The sequence below is a fragment of the Eriocheir sinensis genome, chromosome 11 (genome assembly GCF_024679095.1).
Source record: "Eriocheir sinensis breed Jianghai 21 chromosome 11, ASM2467909v1, whole genome shotgun sequence".
In the NCBI taxonomy this organism is placed as follows: domain Eukaryota; kingdom Metazoa; phylum Arthropoda; class Malacostraca; order Decapoda; family Varunidae; genus Eriocheir; species Eriocheir sinensis.
Window position 1 is genome coordinate 4768408 of NC_066519.1, and position 19153 is coordinate 4787560.

Genomic DNA, 19153 nt, shown 5'->3' on the forward strand with positions numbered 1-19153 from the left:
TCTGTCAGAAGATATAGATGAGTGGCCAATGGAGAGGTCAGAGAGGTTAGAGAGAGAGAGAGAGAGAGAGAGAGAGAGAGAGAGAGAGAGAGAGAGAGAGAGAGAGAGAGAGAGAGAGAGAGAGAGAGAGAGAGAGAGAGAGAGAGAGAGAGAGAGAGAGAGAGAGAAGTGACGATGGGGACGAGGATGCAGGTAACGTTGGGAATGACAGTCAAGAAGAAGAAAAAGAAGAAGAAGAAGAAGAAGAACATAAGAACATAAAAACGTAAGGAGTCTGCAAGAAGCCGGTTGGGAAGAAGAAGAAGAAGAAAAAGAAGAAGAAAAATAGTAATAATAATAATAACAATAATAATAATAAAATAATAATAATAATAATAATAATAATAATAATAATAATAATAATAATAATAATAATAATAATAATAATAATAATAATAATAATAATAATAATAATAATAATAATAATAATAATAATAATGGTAATAGTAATGATAATAAGAATAATAATAAGAAGCAGAAGGATAAAGTCGGGACAGACCATAACTTCTAATCAAAGCCTGGATAAAGATCTTTTTTTATTGAGGCCATTCTAGTTGTTTGGTGTGATGAATTTTCAGCAAAATATGTGATGGAAAAAAAAAAAAACTAAAATATGTTGCTTTACTTCGTGCTTCGTTTCCGTGAGAAATTCAGAGACAAAATCATTGATACTACAGACCCTGCAGCAAGGGGGGAAGGAAGGGGGGGCAGGAACCGCCGCGCGCCCCGCCGTGCTGGGGGAAGGCTGGGGGCTATGATGAGGAAAAAGAATAGAGGGGGAGAAGGAGGACGAGGAGGAGGAGGAGGAGGAACAGGAGTAAGAGAAGTAGCGGAAGATTAGTGGTGATAAAATAATTGATATTGATAAAGATTATGATGATTTTGATGATAATGATGATGATGATGATGATGATGATGATGATGATGATATTGGAGGAGGAGGAGGAGGAGGAGGAAGAAGAAGAAGAAGAGGAAGGGGAAGATGAGGGGGAGGAGGAGGATTGGGAGGATAATGATAACGATGATTTAAGTGATAACGACAAAGCCGGAGATACGGACGAAGGAGTGGCACGGAGACCCTCACAACACCCATGGGCCGTGGCTTGGAATCCACGCATAAACACACGCCGAGAAAACATGGGAGTGTAACGGAGACAGCCACAAGACGAACTCCTGGCTGAGGTACGAGTACTGTGAGTTACAGGGAAAGTCCAGAAACACTGAACTTCTCAGCGATGAAAGCAAAAAGGACAATAATTAGCAGGAATACGCTATGATAATGTAGGACTGGAAAAGAAAAATAGTGACCGTCTGCCACAGCAAATACAGATCGGCCTGAAAGGAAACTAGAGATGAAAGTACGAAAAGAGAGATAACATAAGTAGAAGATTTACTATTAAGAGTTTAGTAGCACAGTAAGTTAAGTAAGAGTAATCAAAAATAGTAATTAGTAAAAGTTTAGAAGCCAAAACTTTGTGGCAAACTGTCCAAATCTTTCGGGAAGTCTAAGGCAACAGGAAACGTCTGTATGTGTGTGTGTGTGTGTGTGTTACACAGAGAGAGAGAGAGAGAGACGTTCGATATTTTTAGCATATATCGCACTGGAGTCTTATCCATTATCTACTCACACACACACACACACACACACACACACAAACACACACACACAATCAGTCACACACAGTGAGCCACGATGCACGCTACGCTGTCCTTACTCCTGCTGCTTCTTACGTCATCAACCAGCCCCGCCTTGGACCATCGCTGTCCCGCCGATATTACCATCTCGGGTGCTGAGGAATGGGCGAACATTACCACCGTGCAGAGTATCACGACATACCAACAGGCATACTTGTTCGTGCACCCCGATGCAGGCTTCCAGGGCGTCAGGATCGTGGCGGCGGGCGATGGCTGGCTGGGCGACGCCTGGTTCACGCTGGACAGCACTTGCTTTCCTCTGGACGCAGAGTGGTGGTTGTTGCATGCAGAGGAATGGAGAGTGCAGAACAATTACAATAACAATGATGACGATCTTGTGTTTAGAGTATGGACTGGTGTGTGTGATCTTGAGTGCCGCAGGAGAGGGCGCTTCCCTGGTGGCGGCGGGAGTCTTATTGTAGCGGCTCAGGGGCCCTCAAGGTGGAGATTAGAGGACCCGAGGCCACCATGCCCGCTCACAAATTACAGACGACAAAGTTTAACGTACCAAACAATAAACTGCACTAAGCCTACAGCCACCAGCGCCAACACCACCTCCTCCACCACCACCTTCACCTCTACTGCCTCCACCACAAAGGTTGTAATGGTAGCAGTTGTGATGGTGGTGGTTATGACTGTCGTTGTCGTTGTGGTGACGGTGGTGGTGAAAAGGCGCGTCCAGCAGCCAAGAAATGCATCGGCAGGAGGTTGGTCTCTCTCTCTCTCTCTCTCTCTCTCTCTCTCTCTCTCTCTCTCTCTCTCTAGTAGTAGTAGTAGTAGTAGTAGTAGTAGTAGGAGGAGGAGGAGGAGGAGGAGGAGGAGTTGTTGTAGTTGTTGTTGTTGTTGTTGTTGTTGTAGTAGTAAACTAGTAGTAGTAGTAGTAGTAGTAGTAGTAGACTAGTAGTAGTAGTAGTGGTAGTATATAGTATTTGTATTAGTATATAGTAGTAGTAGTAGTAGTAGTATATATTATTATTATTAGTAGTAGTAGTATATTTCTGTTACTCACGGAAAAATCATGCATTTAGTTTTGGAAGAATTTATCTTAAGTTTTAAATCTGCAATGTTATCTCTAAAGCCTTTTAGTAATTGTTCCAAGTCTGGTTTTGTCTCAGCAAATAGGACGATGCCATCAGCATAACCCAGAAAATTGGCCCTAAATGTTCCCACCCGACATTCAAGATAAAGATCGGAAACATGCCTGATAACACTATCTATATATAATTGAAAAAAGAGGTAACAAAACCCCTCCCTGCCATACCCCAGTATTCATATCGTAGAAACATCCATTTTTTCCACACCAAGTAATTCTAGCTTTCTGGTTTCTTAAATAATGTTAAAAATTCTATTAATAGATCACTTAATATTAAATGATCAACTTTATCAGACGCTTTTCTTAAGTTCATAAATGCAGCATATGCCTTGCCATCCATTTCTGTGTAAGGAAAAGCTATTTATTTCATTAATAAAAAAACAAACAGGCATCATTTGTTGACATCTCGCTACTAAAGTCCAGCTGTGTAAATTTGAAAGAAATTTTTCTTCTAAAACAATTAAAATGTGCATTTCAAAAAGCTTTAAAAGACATGAAGATATCATTACAAGTCTGTAATTGGTGGAATCAATAACATTGACATTAGCACTCTTTACAATAGGTCTAATATTTCCTTTGAGTAATTCATTGGGTATATAGCAGTGGAGGAGGCAGGTGCCCATGGACAGTGCAGTGCTACACAACAGCTCCTGTGAGGCAGACTTCAGGGGCGGTGACTGGGTGGCCTCCTCCACCATCAATAATGAACAGTTTTAATTCTCGGGTGAAGCAACAAGATGAAACTTTCTAGAATGTAACCACACATCTTTCAAGTCATTTAATAGTTCATAGTCATCTTCAAGGTAGTCATTAATTTCTTCAACAAAAAAATATTATAAGAACCTAATTTTTTTCACTTCATTTTCCCAATCAATGATTTTGAGATATCAAGTTTGTTTTGTTGCATTTTTATTTTACTCCAAACACAAACAAACATTGTTTTACATGAATTTCTCTTTTATGGAAAGTATTTTTTTTCCGCTTCATTTTTTTGCACTGAGATGGCTTGTCTTTGCAATGTTTTCTACGGCCAGTCATATTTTTTTGTATTCTATGCCGTCTCTTTTTCTTCTACAGGCCAACTGTTTTATAATCCTCTGGAGATTTGCTATGCAGCTCCTTAACGTGTCTATACCAGCCAGGTATGACTAAATTTATTTTTCTTAATTATGTCTTCACCAAAATGATTTGAAGCACACTAAATACATTTACAAAAAGTCTTGGAAACTTTATCAATTTGTGCTACGTGTTCAGCACGACGGCACCCACGCTCACAGCAGCGAACAGCCTCACAGAAAAATGCCCCGCTAAGCTGTCCAGTAATGGCTTCACATATTTCTCGATAGTCATCAGTGCCAAGCCGACTCCACGGTACGAAACACTCATCTGTGTGACTGTCAACAACCTTCCATATGTCTTTTAAAATGGTACCGTTAGCAAGATGAATATTTCCTGCCATGGGCAAGTGATTTGATCCAACTATATCAATTAAATAATCTATTTTATCCATGAATCTGTCATTTGTGTTGCTACCTAAAATATGATCAAGGACAAAAGTAAAAGTATTAGAATCCAAAATATCAAAATTGATACAAGATAATTTTTTTTTTTTTGCAGAAAAATTCATCATAGTATTCAAAGCCCTTCCCACAAATGGGTCTGCATTAAAATCACCCAAAAATATACATCGTTAAAAGTATCATTAAGTAAAACGTATTTCAACGAATGCAGTCTTTTCAAGCACTCATCCACGGTCTTTAGTTCCCAGGCAATACTCTTCATATACACATTGATCAATATAATTTTCAAGCCTCCCACTGACACTTGCAAGGCAGTGTAGTCCTTATCGAGCATAAGTGCCGTGACAGCACATGGCAGATCATTTTTCCACATGCAAATCAAACCACCGCCACACCTTCCAGCGTTAGATATCAAGCACTCTTCAGAGTATGTGGCAGGAACACCGAAACGTCCCTAATTTTCACTAATAAAGTCAGTATCACCTAACCTATCTTCTGCAAGAAAAGTTTCCTGGAGGAAAACTAAATCTTATTTATAAAGTAGTAGTAGTAGTAGTAGTAGTAGTAGTAGTAGTAGCTGTAGAGTTAATGTAAGAGATAGGAGCAGCATTAGTAAGTATAGTAGCAGCAGCAGCAGCAGCAGTATTTCTGTTATCAATCCCAGCATATCTTTGCCACACCTGCAGATATGAAGTGGCAATCCCGAGGCGCCGCCCCGACCGCCCGCGAGAGCATGAACAGCCTGTACGAGGCCTACGACAACACCGGCGGGAGATAGATCACCCTGTTGATCTAGGGTGAAGGGTCAAGAGCAACCTGTACGAGCCCGTCAGGAATTTAAGGAAACAAAATCATTGATCCTACACAGCCGATCCTGCACCAAGGGGGGGCGGGGGGACGATGGGGCGGAATCCCCTTGGAATATACTGACATTAAGAACACTTTCCTTATTTATAAAGTTATAAAATACTAAACCACTTGATCATCAAGCCATAAATTGAAAATAAGTTCAAGTAGCTAAAACAATTAAAAATAGACAGGACCACCTGGTTGACATGTTGAATTATGAACACTTCCCCAGAAATAAAAAAAGTATTGTGTCTGCCGCCCGCTCCTCCAGGGAGTGTGACGATGCCAATTTTGCCGCAGTTTCCATAAAGTTGATTACTCTTCACAAGAAATTTCCTCGATTTTGCTCCTGGTCTGTACAAGCTGGTGAAGACTGTCCTCATCGATAAGCTGCAGCCAGTCTCTTCAACTCATCAAGATTGGAGGGCCGTCCCCAGCTCTGCGGGCACGACCTGCTCGCCGCTGCAACCCTGCAGGGCCTCTCTGTGCTCCACGGGCAGGGCATAAAGCCATCAACAGAGATACGGTGAAATGTGATGGAATGGCGCAACTTCTCATTGGCGTCATTCCATCCCTTTTAGATGAAGGTTTATATGCTTTACTGCTGTTTCCTTGCTGATTTGTGAAACACAAGTGGTCCACGAAGGATGACAGAGGTGGACCTACCGTCGGATGACTCATTTGAGAGAGAGAGAGAGAGAGAGAGAGAGAGAGAGAGAGAGAGAGAGAGAGAGAGAGAGAGAGAGAGAGAGAGAGAGAGAGAGAGAGAGAGAGAGAGAGAGAGAGATAGAGAGAGAGAGAGAGAGAGAGAGAGAGAGAGAGAGAGAGAGAGAGAGAGAGAGAGAGAGAGAGAGAGAGAGAGAGAGAGAGAGAAGACCGGGGGTTCTTCATACTTCATACTTTTCTTCATACTTAATCTAGGGTGGAGGTGGCCTGCACAGTGGAAGGAGGCCAGGGTCACACCCGTACACAAGAAAAAATCTAGGTTTGAGCCAGGTAATTACAGGCCAATATTACTCATCCCAATCATGAGTAAGATATTTGAGAGGATCATCGGGGAGCAACTGACATCCTTCCTCGAGGAGAACCACCTGCATGTCACCAAAGCAGTTTGGCTTTCGGAAGGGCCGTTTTACTTCCGAGCTCCTCCTTCTTCTCTCAAAGTCCTGGCATGCATGACGCCCTTGATGACGGCCACCCCTCTCTCTTGATTTCCCTGGACATAGCTGGCGCGTTTGACTCCGTTTAGCACAGCGGTCTGACGGCGAAGCTGCAGCAACTAGGCACCACGGGGGACCTGCTGCACCTGCTTTCTAACTACCTGTCAGGGAGGAGCCTCCGCGTATCAGTCAACGGAAGCACCTCGACCAGCTTCCCGGTGGAGGCCTCCGTTCCACAGGGGTCCGTCCTTGGACCTATTCTGTGGAACATATACTTCAACGACCTCCTGCAAACCATCCCGGCACCACGCGCTTACGCCGACGACTGCACCCTCTCCAGAACATACAAGAGGGAGGAAGCCCAGGACGCGATAGAGTCCGTCAACAGACAGTTGGCAGACATAATGGCCTGGGGAGAGAGGTGGCAAGTCAGGTTTGCCTCTGACAAAACTCAGGCCATGGTAATATCACGCTCTCGGGAGGACGCGAGGCAACTCCACGGCAGGCTGAGATTCGGGAACGACACCATCCCTTTGCAGGGAAGCATCGACATCCTAGGGGTGGAGGTGGACTCTCAGCTGCGCTTCGACCGTTACTTTGAAAGGGTGGCGCATAAAGCCTCACAGAAGGTGACCCTCCTGCGCCGCATGAAGAATCTCCTTGACGCTGAACCTTTTAGAAGGCCTTGCCTGAACACCCTTTACAAGGCACAAGTCCGTCCAGTAATGGAGTATGCACCGCTCACCTGGATGGCCAGTGCCCGCTGCCACCTCAGCCTGCTGGACAAGGTGCAGAGGATGGCAAAACGTCTCATAAGCGGCACCCAGCACCACCGACCGAGCCAGTGGGAGGGACAACGACGGCGACAAAAACAACAACAGCAACAACAACAACCACACGAGGGACGGGCAGGAGCAGCCACGAACCAGCTGGACAGCCTGGAGCACCGCCGCCGAGTCGCTGCCCTGACGGTGCTACACAAGGCACAAGTGGGCCAAGTGCCCCACCTGACGGACCTGAAGGCTACCCGGAGGAGGCCTGAGCGTAGCACGAGAACGGTCCTGAGCAACGCCTCTCTTCTGGAATTGCCAAGGGGCCGCTCCAGCACCCACCAACGCGCCTTCTCCATCGCAGCGGTGGTGTGGTGGAACAACCTCACTGCTGATGTTGACGTAACATAACTGTCCACTCAGCAGATGAAGGTTGCGTCCAACAGGTGGCTACACCTACACCCACCGTAAAAAGCGTAAATGTAAACGCTTATAAATAACTGTAAAAACTTGTAAATAATTGTATAAAATAGAAATGTATTCTTGGCAGAGGCTTTCAAATAGCTCCCCACCGGACGGGGGAACTTTAGCTTCAGAAAAAAATACTGCCATGTACTAATGTACAAAACATGTGTAAAATAAGAGAGAGAGAGAGAGAGAGAGAGAGAGAGAGAGAGAGAGAGAGAGAGAGAGAGAGAGAGAGAGAGAGAGAGAGAGAGAGAGAGAGAGAGAGAGAGAGAGAGAGAGAGAGAGAGAGAGAGAGAGAGAGAGAGAGAGAGAGAGAGAGAGAGAGAGAGAGAGAGATTGATATTTTTATTGGCCTTTTATAGCATAATAATATATATTACATATATCCATAGTACAGCCCAGGTCCATTAAGCAGGGAGCTCTTATATGGACCCTGTTTAATGAACAAAGAAATGTAAAAAAACATGCAGATGTTATGGCCTAGCTGAAAACATTAACATTGTATACTATGCATTACATACACATACATATACACCCATACATACATACACATACATATACAATACATACAGACACACATACATGTATATACACATCCATATGTATACATATACCTACACACATACACATACATACATACATATATATACACATACGCCTATACACAGATACACATGTACAGTCATACAAGTTTATGCGTATTGCCTACACACCTAAGTACATGTACATACCGAACTAAATATGCAAGTACTCACGTACATACATACATACACTATATATATATATATATATATATCTATATATATATATATATATATATATATATATATATATACACGCACGCATAAATACACACATACATGCATACGACAAACCAACCATGCATATACAAATACATAAAAAAATACTCATATATACGTACATACAAACACATACACAAATACATATACATGCACATCCACATACATGCACACATGCATACACATACTTACATATACAAACATATACACAACATGCACACATACATATATATATATATATATATATATATATATATATATATATATATATATATATATATATATAAATATATATACACACACACATACACATGATATACACACACATACACATACATACGTAACACATATACGTATACACATACATATACATGCATACAGTACATATACACAATACACATGCATCAACACACATATTCATACATACACATACATATATTCATATATATGAACACGTACGCATACATACAATAATGATACTAAATAGTTTCAATAATACAATAAAGTATGGCTAGTGTTCATAACTTTGCAGTAACAATGATTTGATTTTTCCTTTGAATACATTAATTAAAGTAAGGGATTTCATATTCTGTGGGAGGTTGTTTCAGTGTGTGACGCCCCGCACACTCACGCTGCGCTGAGCCTGAACAGTGCGGCAGTACGGTACTCTTAAGTCATTTGGTCGTCTTGAGTTGGTGTTGTGAGACAGTGGGTGGAATATGTTTACGGGGTACACATGTAAAGCTTTGAACATAAATAAACATGTCTGTGGTATTATAAGGTCCGGCAATTTGAGAAGCTTGTGGTCACAAAAGAGAAGGTTGGTATGCTCATATTTTGATTTGTAAGACATGACCCTAATAACTTTTTTCTGTACAACAAATAATTGATCTATAGGAGTTTTGAATGCTCCTCCCCAAACTGCCGAACAATAAATTAAAAGTGGATATACAGTGGAGTAATATATTCGTTTTAGCGAATCCTTAGTTACATTATTTCTAATTTTATATATAACACCATTTATTTGAGATATTCTAATACACAGTTGCTGCAAGTGAGCTTTCCACGTTAGATTTTCGTCAATAGTTACACCAAAAAATTTCATTGTGTTGACTCGACTTAATGATTTATTATTTAATTTTATATCAATATTATCTTGATTTCAATGTATAAAACTAGATACCATATAGAATGTCTTTGAAACATTCAGTGTTAATCTATTAGCTTTAATCCAATGTGAAACATTTATTAGTTCTTTATCTAAAATTTATGTAATCTCATTAATACTATGGCCCTGAACATATATTGTGGTATCATCTGCAAACAACAACAAAATTAATTTATTACTTGTATGTATTATGTCGTTAACATATATCAAAAACAGAATTGGTCCCAGAATAGACCCTTGTGGAACACCGCACCTGACAGGACTGTAGGAAGAAGAGATGTTATTGTGTACAGTAAATTGTGTTCTGGGAGACAAGTAGCTTCTTAAAATTAAAAAGTTATAAGCTTTTCCATTTATGCCATATATACTTAATTTGTATTATAAAATATGATGAGATATGGCATCAAAAGCTTTACTTAAATCGCAAAACACTGTGATTTGATTATTTTTATTATCTAGTGTGTTATGAATACTTTGGCAAAGATGGTGAATAGATAGTTCTGTGGAGTAATTGGGTCTAAAGTCATACTGACAGTCAGTTAGAAGTGAAAATTTTGTAAAGTAGTCAATCAGTCTAGTGGCAAATAATTTATCGAATATTTTAATAATGCTTGGAAGGATAGAACCGGTCTATAATTATTATAATTAGATTTTTCACCTTTCTTGAAGATTGGTATAGCTATATTTGCAATTGTTTAGGAAAGTAACCCTCAGTAAAACATTTATTTATAATGAATTTTAGACAAAGAGAAATCTCAGTGCAGCATTCATAAGTTATTTTTATATCGATGTCATCAAACCCAGGAGACGTGACTATTATTTTTTTTCTTCCTGCTCTGTTGTAGGTTTAAGAAAAAAGGAGAAAGGGACTGGCTCTGGAAGAAAAGACTCGAATGAAACTGGAGATGAACCGATGTCTGAGGCTAATTTGCTTCCAATATTTGAAAAGTAATTATTGAATTCGTCTGCTATATCACTGCTGTTAGATAAAGTTTTATCTTGAAAATTTATTGAGGTTGGCAATTTTGATATATTTTTTTCCCCATTAAATTATGTAAAGTTTCCCATGTTTTTTTTTCACCTGATTGTTCACCAAGTTTTTCTTTAAAGTAATTTTCTTTGGCTGTCCTTATTGCTGATGTTAACATATTCCTATATCGTTTGAATATGGTTTCATAGGTTATTGGCGTATAACTTTTGTAATTTATTGCGATGTTTTATGGACTTTACTATACCTGGAGTTATGTAAGGCTTACCAAAATGTTTTTCTTTAATAAAAAAATATTTTATAGGGAAGTGAATGTCGTAAAGCCTCTTAAATGTATTCATATATAAGTTAAGAATATTTTCAATTCCATCCGTATTAACTAGTTCTGAGTCCCATTTTTAATTTTGTAATTCTTCCTTGAAGGTTGCAGTTTTATCACTGGTAATAATTCTTTTGGTTACATGAAAATATGATGTATTGTTGAGGGCATGTGTAGAAAAAAGACTAAATACCAGAAAGTGATCACTGATTGGTGAATAAAATATACCACTTTTTATATAATTATGAATGTCATTTGACCAAATATGGTCAATTAATGTTGCAGAAGTAGATGTTACTCTGGTTGGTCTTGTAATACTTTGAAAGAAATTGTAGGAGTGGAACACATTAACATACGAAATAACATTGTTATTGTCATTTAACAGATTAACATTGAAATCTCCCATCAAATAACATGGTGAATTAAGACTCGAGAGTAAAATCAAAATTTCTTCCATTGACTCAAAAAAATCATTGAGTGATGCATTGGGTTGTCTGTAAAAAACGCCTATTATGAAGCTAGAGGGCTTGATAATTTCGATACATAGCGATGCAAGGTGGGGTAATTTTAAGCAGGCGTTAGTAATATTTTCTCCTTGAAACTTGTTGTGAAGATACAAAGCTAAGCCGCCCCCTTGTGTTGACTTATTTTGAAAGTAAGAAGAGTAATTGCTCTGACTATATAAATTACATATGCTATCATTCAGGCGAGTTTCACACAACCCGATAACATCATATGTTATAGAAGACTGATTTAAGCACTGATCAAGTAAAGAATCAAGGTGTTGAGGGATATTACTTATATTGAAAGGCAATATTTTTAAAATATTTGCAGGAAAAGTCTGATGTGAGTCCTCATTACAGAAAACATACTCACATGTTGGCTCGATCTGGAAGAATCGGATCACTTGATTGATCTATTACATGATTAGGTCTATCTAATTCACTAGAATTATATGTTAATGTATTTACTATTTACAATGCTAAGAGGGTAGTTATTATTGTCCACAATGATCATATTAGGAAACTCAAGGTCATTTAAATTAAGAAATGGTAGGTATTGGTTAATATGCATTATAAAGATTTAGATATTGTGTTACAGCAGTAATGTTTCTACTGCAAATGACGAGTTATTTGTTCACGGCACAACGGAGACTCTTTTTCACTTGCCTATGCTGTGTCGTGGCAGCAAGTGTAGTAGCAGGACCGGAAGGAGCAGGGCCGGATCCAGACCCCAAATCTGACGGATGCCAATTTTGTCAGAATCTTGTTGCGGTTTATCGATCGCACGCGCGCAAAGCCAGCTGGGGGTCTTGTTTTTTGTGCATTTAGAGACAAATGTAGTAAATTGAGAGGGGTTAAAAATGAATTGTCAAGGAGTATGCTTTGACTAATAATAAATAAGTATTCAGAAATAAAACACAACTAGTAGCAGTAGTAGCAGCAGCAGCAGCAGTTGTATTATTAGTAGTAGTACACAAAGAAACACAAAGGAAGAACAAACAACAGCAGAACTGCTGGTCCTTACGAGGCTGTTTGTGAGAAGCTACACTAACTATCTAATCAAACAAAGCTGGCAGGAAAGGAAAAAGAACCATGCAGCATGGAAAAACTGCATGGAAATTATGTGGGAAAGAGGAAAGAACTACCATTACTTCTACTACTGACCGGGCGATAAAAGCGGACAAGGACACCAGTATTCGAAAGAACTTAACGTTATTACGGCAATGAGTAATATCTTAGTTGATGGTTGGATTCAAAATACTAGTCTAATCTATTCTTGAAGGACGTAATTGTTGTACTATCAACGACATCACAGGGTAGAGAGTTCCAAACATTAACAACTCGACTGAAGAAGTGTTTAGCTTCGTACGACGAGAATCTTTTACCACTTATCTTCAAATAGTGAATTCTTCTTGTTCTATTTGATCGATCAATTGTAAAGTAAGTAATCTTCCGCATTAATATTACTGAATCCTTTAAACATTTTAAACACTTCTATTAGATCGCTTCGCATTCTTCGTTTTGAGAGGCTGAATAAATTTACTTCCTTGGGCCTTTGTTCATAAGATAAATTTCTCAACCTAGGAAACATTTTTGTTACCCTCCGTTGAACCCGTTCCAACTTTTCTATGTCTTTTCTGTAATAGAGAGACCAAAAAACTGTACACAGTACTCTAGATGGGGTTGAACCAACGAATTATACAGTTTTAATATTACTTTTTCCGATTTATTATTAAAGACTCGTCCGATGAAGCCAACCAATTTGTTTGCAGTTTTAACGACCTCTGAACAATGCTGACCGGGCTTTAAAACGCTTGATATAGTGATTCCAAGATCCTTTTCTTTACTTATTGCAGAAAGTTGTTGGCCATTCATTACGTACTGAATGCGATTGCTATTGTTTCCGGTGTGTAACACTTTACGTTTGTCAACGTTAAATTTCATTTCCCATTGATTGACCCAACATGCAAGTCGATCTAGATCTGATTGTAAAGCTTCTTCGTCGAGTGTCGCAGTTACTTTACTAGCAATTTTTGTGTCATCAGCAAATTTTGATACTTTGCAAGTGAGCCCATCATCGATATCATTAACATAAATTAAGAAGAGCATGGGGCCAAGCACTGATCCTTGAGGTACGCCGCTTCTGACATCGAGCCAGTTAGATGTAACACCGTTTAGAACTACTCTCTGTTTCCGCTCAGAGAGCCAGTCCACAAGCCAATTAGGAATGTTACCCGAGATACCGTGTGCCAAAAGTTTGCTGAGTAATCGTTGGTGGGGGATCTTATCAAATGCCTTTTGAAAATCCAAATATATGATATCTACTGATCTGCTTTCATCGAACACCTCAAAAATATAATGAAAAAAATCAAGTAAGTTAGTTAAACACGAACGTTTACTACGGAAGCCATGTTGCGAATTATTTATTATATTATTTTCTTCGAAGAATTTCACCATATTGTTGCGAATGATAGTCTCCATTAACTTACAAACAATCGATCAGGCTAATTGGCCGATAGTTTCCTGGATGAGACTTGTCCCCCTTTTTGAAAATTGGTGTGACATTTGCTAGTTTCCAATCCGAAGGAACTTTTCCAGCTGTTAAAATTTTATTGAATGTGATGGAGAGCGGTTTACATATATGATGTTTGATTTATTTTAAGACCCTATAGGTAATTTTGTCTGGACCAGGAGCTTTGCTTATTTTAATCGTTTCAATTGTAGGTAAAATGTCACTTTCTACGATGAGCACGCCACTTAACATCTTTTCGGTCCTTCTAACCTCCGGCGGTTGAGGTGATGAACAATCTTCGTCGGTAAATACGGCTGCGAAATAGTTATTTAGGATTGTAGCCATTTCATTTACATCGTTCGTATGATTACCATTATCATTAGCAAGCGGTCCGATACCACAAGTGAGTGACTTTTTATTATTTGCAAAGCTAAAAAATTCTTTAGGATTAGATTTACTTGTTTCCGGTATATATTCCTCAAGATTTGTCTTGCTTCGTTATATTAATTTCTTTGTTTCGCGGCGAATTCTGTCCAACTCTAGTTTGTCAGCCTCACTCTGAGTAGATATGTATCTACTGTATACGCGTTTTTTAAGAGATAGGCTATTTTGAATTTCGTTATTCCACCATTTGGGTTTCTTCTTAAAAGCTGAACGTCTGTTACGATAGGGTATGCATATGCTTATGGCATTGTTCAATATTGTGGTGAAGGCCCCCCAAGAGTTATCAATATCTGTCTCCACCGAAATTATAGTCCAGTCAGAATTATTTAGAATTGATCGGAGTCTTACGAAATTCGCTCTCTGATAATCAGGCACCTTTTCCTTACAGGAGTTACTTTACTTTCTTTTATGTTGATGCTGAATGTGATTTTTCGGAGATCGCTAGAACAAAAAATTGGACCAACATTTACTTCGTTAACTAGATCAGCTGTCGTTGAAAAGATAAGGTCAAGTATATTATTTTCCCGAGTCGATTGTTGAACGTTTTGATGTAAATCACTTTCTAGTAAATTTGTGTACAGGTCGAGCCCTGTATGACAGTTCAACGGTTCACCCGATCTTTTCACTGGCAAGTTAAAGTCCCCAACAATTACTGCCTCGCAACTGCTACTTGTTTCTAATAATAATTCACTTAATGCGTGGTCGATATCAAGAGTATGCCTTGGCGATCTGTAGATAAGTCCAATTACTATTTTACAAGATTTATTTTTAATTTCAATGAAGACCGTGTCCACATTGGTTATAATATCTGTTTTCACGGATACTGGATGGAGAGAGTTGTGGATATATTAGATAACGCCTCAACCCTGTCTGTTCTCTCTTTCATGACTAAAAATAGTATAACCCGGTAATCTATATTCCGCAATGAAATCTCTATTTGAAGTGTCTATCCAAGATTCTGTGACTCCGATGATGTGATAATGATTTGTAGCTGCGAGGACTTCTAAGCCGGATTCAGAAAGCACTTATAACGATGTAACTCCGAGATACATCCCTCCGCACTTACATCGGGATTCGGAAAACAGAAAGAACGATGTAGCCGAGGATGTAACTCGGTTGCAAGACTTTAGTTACGCCAGTCTCGGAGGAGGTGTAACACTTGCATCCTTTATCAATTTTCAATGAAATGCCTTTTATATAATGTTTCCCGATAAGGAAATAAGAGTATATGGGCCAATAAAGCAATATCCTTCCATAAAAGCGAGATGCTACAGCGGGGATGAAATATATCTTGTAGAGTTCACTATAGCCGTCAGCCCGTCAACGGCTGAAGTAGAAGAGGAAGACTGGTTCTTCTTCTTCTTTTGACCTGTAACCGCTTTGTATCGGTGCCGTTTTCACAGTCGTTTTGTTTGTTTTGATCGTTACCACTTAAAACTGGCCGATGGGGTAGTGGCGGCTGCGGGGTTAGCCTAGCCCCGCACCTTACCACACACTCTTAACACCTCTCGCTTCCTCTGCAGCCGCCACTACTCCATCGGCCAGTTTCACGTGGAAAACTGTGGCGTCGATCGGCGCCATTGGTAACGATCAAAACAAAAAAAACGACTGTGAAAGCGGCCCTTAAGGTCCTCCTTGGTTATTCAGACTCAAATACTTAGCTCTACACACTCAGATACTTTGCCTACACGGTCTTTTGCTTTTCTAATTTACTTTCCTTTGTTTCCTTTACTTTAGTCTACTTTGGTCTTTCTGCATTTCCCTTTTCTATCCTTTTGTTTGTTTTCTACTATTACATTTGTTCTTTTCATTTATCTTTTACTGCTGTATTCTTGTCTCCTTGGAGGAATAATACACTGTATTATTCTTCCTCCAAGATTTTCTCCAACACAGCTGATGCTGCAGCTGCCTTGTGATTGGCTGGCACGCTTTGCTGAAGCGATTTGGATTCGCTGGTGAGCCTGATGACGTCATGAAGACTTTCGCCCAATCAGCTGCCTCTCTGATTTACATCCCTCCCACATCCTTTTTTCTGAATTCAGATGTAGCAAAGGATATACGGATGGTGTAGGTCTAAGCGATGTAGGGAGTTACAGCCTCGAATTTACATCCTCTTTTCTGAATCCGGCCCCTGGGTCCCGAGCAAAATCGTTCCCGTGAAATAACGGTCTGTGAGCTATAGACGCAACACACATCCGCTCAGGACCACGGACGACCACTCACCCAACCATTTATTTTATATTTTCTTCACACACGTTGACACCTCCATCCAACAAGCTCACTGAATGCTGAATGAATGAATGAATGAAGAGAGGACCCAGGGTGGGGTCAAGTCTGCGGCTAAATTCACAAAGCCTTAGTGCGTAGTTTTGGGTCCTTAGTGAGTAGTTTTGAGAACATTGTGATACACAAAGCTCGCGCGGTAATAACTACCAACTAATCGATGACGTCACGGGTTAGCGCGCGGATTCACAATGCTTTACCGCGCTCTGTGTGACGCTAAATTTGTTGTTAAATAACTACTGCTTCGGGGGTGTAGTAAACGCTATCAATATTATTATATTTACGTATAAATGCTTATAAATCGCGTTTTTCAACTTGAAATATAACTTTGCGAGTAGAGGAAGCCCATTTCTTTATAAAATTATGAGATATACACACTTTGAGAGGCATATGATAAGTGTGGGCGGTATGGCAACACCCTGCCGAGGGATTGCCAGACCTCCCTCCTCCTTCATCTTCCTACCTTCTCATCCATTCGATCATCCATCCATCTCTGCATTTGTCCCTCCGTGGGACCATGGACCGTTGTCGGGTGACAGCCCATGAGTTGGGCTACAGATATGGCAAGACAGTCTTAACTTTTCCTCGTTCCTTCCTTCCGTCCTTGTCTGCCTCGGTATATATATGTGCCACATTATTTTTAATTTGCTCTCTTCCTGCCTCAATCTCCTCCTTATCTTCTTTTTCTTCCCCTTAAGCATGTTCTTAGATAACAAGACATCGAACAGCAGAGTTACCTTGACGTAAATGTGCAGCAAACAACGAAATAATTGTTCCAAGATTATGATTTAGTACAGTTTGCCTTAAAATAAAGAAAATGGGAAAAGAGAACGGGTTCATTTGAACCAGCAGTTGGAGGGGCCTCTCTAGGATTGGCTGACGGTTTTGTGAACATGCTTGTGATTCGCTGCAAGGGCAATGACGTCATCAACCAATCAGCGGCCTCCCTGACTTAGCGCGCTTCTAACTACCATCTAAAGTTTGCTCTGTGAATCTGACGCTAACGTCGGTCGCTAAATCAATAGTGCGTAGTTATGTTAGTTCGTAGTTAGTGAGTATGTTTGTGAATTCCAGCCCTGGCGTATCGATCATACTCCAGACCATACAGCATGTATGACAGTGTGGTTCATAGTCAGGTCCAAAGTCTAATCATACCAAGTCTGTTCACGCGCAGGAGAAGCGTGGCAAAGAGGTGACGTCATACTGCCTCGGTGGGTCCGAGGCATGGGGGTAGAATTGGTGGAGTCGACTCGACCCGCTAATCCCGTTCATTGAGGTGAAGCCGCCGAACTGTCATTTTTAGGGCCGCAAGATGAGAGATACCCGGGTGAGAGCCCACGTCCACTACCTTAGTTGTTAACTCCTGACCCCGTCTCATTCATTATGATGGTGGTGTTTTTGAGTACTGTACATTTATTGTTGCGGTAGATCTATTTCATAAATACCTGACCTGACAACACCTGGCAGCCTGGCCGAGCCCATTAAGGGGCAGCCTGACCTGACATCACCTGACACCTGGCAGGTGTCCACAGCCTTGCGGCCCTAAAAATGACAGCTCGGCGGATTCCCTTTTCAGGACTGATGTCGACTCCACAAAGTCTACCTTCATGGTCCGGGGACAGAAAACGAAGTAATTGATTGGTGACTTGTATTTTTTTTTATTTTGTCCACTAGCTGTATGTATACTACCTTTCCAATCATTCTATTATTTCTCTATTAACTCCAAGCATACTATTCATATTTAACAAAAAATCTTTATTCCACGTTTGTGTTTATAATTGGATGTGCAGCTTTAATGCCGAGATTTTCTCTTTTTCTACTACAATCCCGGTCCCACACGTCCTCTGCGTGTATCGAAACACACGATAAATTAATGAAGACAAGGAGAGGGTTTTGCCGGCTGCCCGGGATTGAACCTAGCTGCGACCAGCGTGACGGGAGAACTTTACCAGTCGGCCAAAGAGGTACCCCGCTCGCCGAGTGGGTTATGGGAGGCTCGCCCATCAGGCCTAGTCGCCACACTACACAGCCACCTACAGCACATTTATTAGGCATCCTGGTCCACGTCAACGCTGTGCACCCGACCCCGTCTCGTTGCAGACTGACTCCGCCGTGACTCGGTCCCACGCAAGGAGACTATAATAGTCTCCTTGGGCCCGGATCCAAAGAGAAGGCTGCTCACCGACATCGTTATCGTTATCGAACGTTTGCCCGGACGACATCGCTAAATTCAGATCTAAAGAGGATATCGCTCGGGCTTCGCTACTGCAGAAAGCCAACTGACTGGGTAAGCGCCACGATGATGTCATCAGACTCGACAGCCAATCACAGCAGGTCTTTGAAAAATTTTCAGCCAATCATACGGCTGCATTCCTCAGCTGTGGCGGCCAACGTTGTCAGATTGTCGTACTCAGCCGATTATATTTCCAACTTCCTACCCCAAAACGGTCTTCTGGGCTGCAATAACGAAACTCATTTATAGTTATCGTTAAAAAAGTTAGATCCTGATGTTTCTTGGCAATAGTTAGGCAACTTAGGCGTT

General features: G+C 40.5%; 1 protein-coding gene across 1 annotated transcript; it reads left to right on the top strand.

The window, feature by feature from the left end:
- The first annotated feature begins 1696 nt into the window (after nt 1–1696).
- Nucleotides 1697–5801, top strand: LOC126997169 (uncharacterized). The gene is made up of 2 exons (XM_050858211.1): nt 1697–2441; nt 5034–5801. Exons 1-2 carry the CDS (start codon nt 1733–1735, stop codon nt 5123–5125), a joined length of 801 nt encoding a protein of 266 aa, XP_050714168.1. The 5' UTR covers nt 1697–1732; the 3' UTR covers nt 5126–5801.
- The last annotated feature ends 13352 nt before the right edge of the window (nt 5802–19153 follow it).

What these genes read in the sequence shown, in the direction of transcription:
- LOC126997169 (XM_050858211.1), top strand. Translation starts at nt 1,733, where the DNA reads ATGCACGCTACGCTGTCCTTACTCCTGCTGCTTCTTACGTCATCAACC. An exon ending in AAGAAATGCATCGGCAGGAG is followed by an intron (nt 2,442 to 5,033) that starts GTTGGTCTCTCT and finishes CCACACCTGCAG; the next exon opens with ATATGAAGTGGCAATCCCGA.